Source organism: Acartia tonsa, chromosome 11, assembly GCF_053477335.1.
Source record: "Acartia tonsa isolate MP-2025a chromosome 11, ASM5347733v1, whole genome shotgun sequence".
In the NCBI taxonomy this organism is placed as follows: domain Eukaryota; kingdom Metazoa; phylum Arthropoda; class Copepoda; order Calanoida; family Acartiidae; genus Acartia; species Acartia tonsa.
In genome coordinates this window covers 42,667,940-42,673,167 of record NC_137270.1, presented here as the reverse complement: position 1 = coordinate 42,673,167, position 5,228 = coordinate 42,667,940, and the positions used below count along the sequence as shown (strand labels likewise).

At 31.7% G+C, this 5,228-nt stretch overlaps 1 protein-coding gene across 1 annotated transcript; it reads left to right on the top strand.

Moving 5' to 3' along the window:
• Nucleotides 1-2,983: 2,983 nt before the first annotated feature.
• Nucleotides 2,984-4,985, top strand: LOC145332075 (uncharacterized). The gene is made up of 2 exons (XM_080177006.1): nucleotides 2,984-3,598; nucleotides 3,799-4,985. The coding sequence occupies exons 1-2, from the start codon at nucleotides 2,984-2,986 to the stop codon at nucleotides 4,978-4,980; spliced, it is 1,797 nt and encodes a 598-aa protein (XP_080033132.1). The 3' UTR covers nucleotides 4,981-4,985.
• The last annotated feature ends 243 nt before the right edge of the window (nucleotides 4,986-5,228 follow it).

The window sequence follows — 5,228 nt, the reverse complement described above, 5'->3', positions numbered from 1 at the left end:
TTTAAAATCGCTTTTCAAAATTACCTACTCTTTTTGGAAAAATTTAACCCAGGACATACCCATTACCCAGTAACCCGAAATTATTTTCAAAAATTGGAGGGGGGGGGTCAGTGGCGCGGTTAGGGTTCCCCCATTCTAAAAGATCCCAATCATTTCAGTGGTTACCGAGATCTTAAGCTCCAAACAGACACTGCAGCAGGTATAGGTATAGGCTAAGGCCTCCCGCAGATGTTGCAAGTTCTATTATTTTTCTATTTATTTCAAAAAAAATCTTGATAGTAATTTTGAGGCAAGCATTAATAATTTATTTTAAATTTTCCGAAATGAAACGCATCTGCTTTCCAATGACAGCTAGCTACATATTTACAATACCAAGACCTTTCATTTGAAATATGTACAATACCCTGTCAAAACACTGTTGACATTCTACCGATATACAATTTCGAGGGTTTATGTCGACTATGTTGCTTTAATAAATAGTTGTCGTGGCTGACCTAATATTTACATGCTATTTTTCAAATATTTTTTAAAACATAATTTACTAAGACGAAGAAAGTCCTAAAAAATCAGCATGTTGCGTCATAAAAACGAGAAATTATCCATCCCTTTTTTAGGGGTTTTCTTTCCAACTCCTCCTCTCCTCATCCCTCATTTTTATGACGTCATTGATGGACTTTCTTTGTCTTCAAAATTTACGTCAACTATTTTGTCAATCGATATATTATAACTTGGATGTTACACCAGATTTTCATGTACTCTGATAAAGTGATGCTCGCAGCTGACTAACATAGCGATATCTCTAATCCTTCCACTGTACCCCCATCCCCTCCATTCCTACTGGATAAACGAACTTACCAATAAATGAGGTTCATATTAGCAAGCTAAATTGACGACAACTTTTCCCCTTGCAATATAACCACGTATATCCTATATCCATTTATTGTGACTCACATAATAACTACTTTTTTAACAGGGCATAAGATAGACATAAAATATAATATTTAAAACCTAAATGTAACTTATGTAACACTACTACATAGTACATCAAATGTAAAACAAGGCTGTAAAAGGTCATAATATCCAAAAATTAAATGAAAAATATATTTAAATTATTAATTCATTCGTGGGCCCAAAAACTGTTTGCATTTAATAATTAAATCTTGATAAGTTGATTCACAAACTAGAATAACTACCTTATGTAAAAAATGTAATGGAAGGAGTGGGGGGGGGGGAGAGAGTTGGGACGGCCAGATGTGGAAAATAGATTAGGATAGCTTCGCTACTCAAAATGATTACAAAGCACATATGAATAACAACTAAAGTGGAAGATAAGATTTTACTATAATTAGCATTATTAATCAGGGATAAGACAATGGCCGATAAATTGATGTACATCCCCAAGGATAATACACAAAATTACCTCTTCTGTAGATTGCAATTAGTGGTTGAAACGTTTGGACACTCAACTAAATAAACCATCCAATCAAAATTCAATAAAAGTCCCCAAGGTTGTTAGGCCAACAAATAAGAAAAAATTATTATAAGACTTTGGGAACTAATGTAATAAACAACCCAATGTCTCCTCCCTCCCTGATTATTAATAAAGATATAATATAAATATAAAGTTAAGTAAGATCTCAGAAACAATTTCTGTACAGGGAATAAATGTATATGTAAAGATGTATAACCAAGACAACAACCGTTGTTCCAGTGCGGTGTGGTGGGAACTTTTTTCGTCTGCTAGCAAATGGCTTTCGGCTTTTTTGTAGCGACTTGGTGGTGTTGATATTTCCGACGTTATTGTCTGATATTCAATTGAAAGCATGCACATTGCACAGAGTCCCAACCCAGTTATCAAAAAGTTATTTAACACATTAACACATGAAAAACTACCCCAAGGAGGGGGGGGGATCTTTGTTCGACAAGGCACTTGAGGAGAAACAACCGAAATTAACCTTATTACCAAATATAAGCTTTCGTCGTTTTAAGATTAAAGCTATAATAAATTTAGTAGTTTTACAACAATTGTTTACTATAATTTTACAATATTAGTATATTTTATACATTTTATATTAACAAAGAATTATTACCTATCTAAATATTTTCAGAAAAAAATAATTTAATATGATTATTTTTGGATAAAGATTTGCTATTTATAACATCGTAATATAGACATCTTTCCACGGATGTTAAAATGAAAAATTATCAGCTTAAAACCAGTTTTTTAAGCCACAAGGGGTACTAAAATTGGTATTAATTTTATGATTTTTATTTTAATACGCTGCTATACATGATTTTTCAGTATGACTGAGAACAGGTTCTAATCCAGCGGATATTAATAGGGTTCTAAACCATACTGGAATAGTTATTTCTCGCATCGTATTATAAACAGCTTTCCGCAGATATAGAATGTACATCGGGGCCTAAAAAAAAACTGGTTTTAATCTTATGATTGTACATTTTTATATATTTGTAGAAAGCTGGATATAATACGATGCTAGACATAGTTTTTTCGTATGGATGAGAACCGGTTCCTATCCAGCGGATATTAATCGAAGCCATGCTGGAAAATAAATTCTTTTTGGTTTTTTTTTCTGTTTTATTTAATTTGCACATTTATTACAACAACACAAACTTTACCTTTAATCATCCAGGGATAAAAACTTATTTCTTATCTCTTATAAAAATTTATTATATTTTCTCTAGTTTAAACTCGTTTTTATTATTAGTTTGTGTGATAAGATTGATTGTAGTACGAAATTAAGGCTTTAAATAAATATATCCTTTTGTAATCAAAAAGCTAGCCTACACAACAAATTTTGCATTTTGGAAATTAATTTATGTGATTCATAGATTTGAACGCAAGCTCTTACTTGTAATTTTTTGTTAATTATGTAGCAGTCAGTAATATCAAGCCTTACAACATAATTTCCACATGTTTTAACACATCTACAAGTAAAGAACATTTGATTTTCAGAAAAAAATGACAGCTGCAGGACCATGTTCCTGTAAGCTGGAACTTGGCTGTCACCAAATATCTACGCAGGAACTACTGAGTTCCCAAGAGCTGGAGAGGAAGTGTAAAATAGTTGATGAAACAATCAACTTTCTTGGTCCTGCTAATACACATGAACAATGTACAATTATGGAGAAAATCAATGAAATAAGAGAGAAATGTGGCAAATATTATTTTGATAAAAACAATAGGTTAATTGCTATACCTAACATGATAGGGCTACCAGAAAACCCTTTTATCCTTCTAGGAAATAGCAAGAAAAAGATAAACAAATTTCTTGACAAACACTGTGAAGATTTGCTTCATCAAAACCTGATAATTGCACTCAGAAATTTACAATTCAAGGCATTTATCATGCAAGGTTTCCAGTCTGGAGATGTTCTGAAGGCAAAACTTGAAAAGGGTAAAAAACTTAGAAATAAAAATAATTATGAAGAGCTCAATAAGTATGAAAAAGAAGTTATGGAAATTCTAGATATCAAGAATATGGATGAAGAGACACTTGAACAACATGTTAAACTCCACAAAGACTATATAAATACAGGAAGGAAAGGAAATCCTTCAACATGGCTTTTTGATCAGGTATATATGATTACTTTATGATATGGTCTGAATTTAACAACAATAGTATAAAAAAATGTATTATATGCAACAAAAATTTTTGAATTGTTGATCATTTAGATTGTCTCTATAAAATAAGTTTTGAGTTTAACACCAATAATAACAATTAGAAAATACCAAATACTCATTACTATAAAAAAATATATTTACCATATTTTCAGGTTCTGAAACGTGAAGGTAAAAAGGGGATGAAATCCAACTCGGATGAAATGTTGAAGAGATTTTACATATATCAACATTACTATTTCAACTGCATTCAAGAGGCATCAATGGAGTATGATTCATTACTCCTTCTGCCTGAATTTAAACTAATTGTAAATATTGAGGTCAAAAGAGGATCTAAAGTTAGTGTTCTACAAAATGCTGCAGATCAAACTAAAAAACATCTTTCTTTTTTCACAAGGGTATTTGGATCTTTGTTGTCTACACATTGGAAATTTATCAAGGCTGCCTGTATTCCTAATCTTATTACAGAGAATAAGATTCCTTGCAACAACTGTAGTAATTTCTCTGTCAAAGACAAGGATATCATAAACATTGAACCTTGGCTTTCCAATATAACAAAGGAATGTAAACTCTTCAAAGCAAAAGAATATCATAAAGAGTATGAAAATTTGCTGGTAGGATTAATAGGCTTTGCTTCATTGAGAGAGACTAAATGTCTGAATCTGATCTTGAATCCACATGACTTTAGTAGGCAGACTCAAATGCAATTAGTAGGAAATGATCATGCCATTTATGGCGAAAGTCTGACTGACAGAAATCAACTTGAACCCACTGTTGATAAGATTAGAGAAAACTCTGACTATCTTTTCTACATGTTGAATCCAGAACAATTAGCTGCTGTTGAATGCACATCTCCATACATTATAATCAATGGAGACTATGGAACTGGCAAGACCATTGTATTAAAAGAAAAAGCTAAACAATGTGCTTTAGACCTACCTACTGCTAATATTGGTTTCATAAACCTATCACCATTAACCCATTATGAATTAAAGGTCAGGGATTTAAATAAAACAGAACACAAAGAAAATAGTGTAATGGATATGATTGCATATAGTGATTTTAAAGAGTTTCAAAACATCAACGTCATAACCTGCAAGGACTTGTTTTTTGTTTTTACAGTGAGTATGAGCAGATCCCAATTTGAGAAATGTAAACCGACTATTTATGATGCACTTAGTAATTATCTTTCCATGTCAAGGCATGATTATGTTTTCATTGATGAACTTCCTCCAATACATTCTGATCTTCCAGACTTGTTTCTATCTGACAAGTCATTCTGTGTGACCATGAAGTGTGATGAAGAACTCATAAAAAAAACAAAAATGAATAATTGATAAATGAAATGACAAAAAAGTTCAATGCTACACGAATTGATTTAACTATCAACATGAGAAATTCTCAAAATGTAATTGCTTTATCTAGAGCATTTAGTCTGATTAAAGCAAAACCAGATGAATTACTCAATCCAGAAAAGAATATTATAGGACCAATATGCTATTGGTATGACAATTATCAGTATGGTTTAGATAAACATCTGATAGCTGAAGCAATAATCAATAAGTATTTCTCTTCAAATCCAGAG

Coding starts and splice junctions, on each gene's coding strand:
- LOC145332075 (XM_080177006.1), top strand. CDS start 2,984: ATGACAGCTGCAGGACCATGTTCCTGTAAGCTGGAACTTGGCTGTCAC. Junction 3,599..3,798: donor CAACATGGCTTTTTGATCAG/GTATATATGATT, acceptor CCATATTTTCAG/GTTCTGAAACGTGAAGGTAA.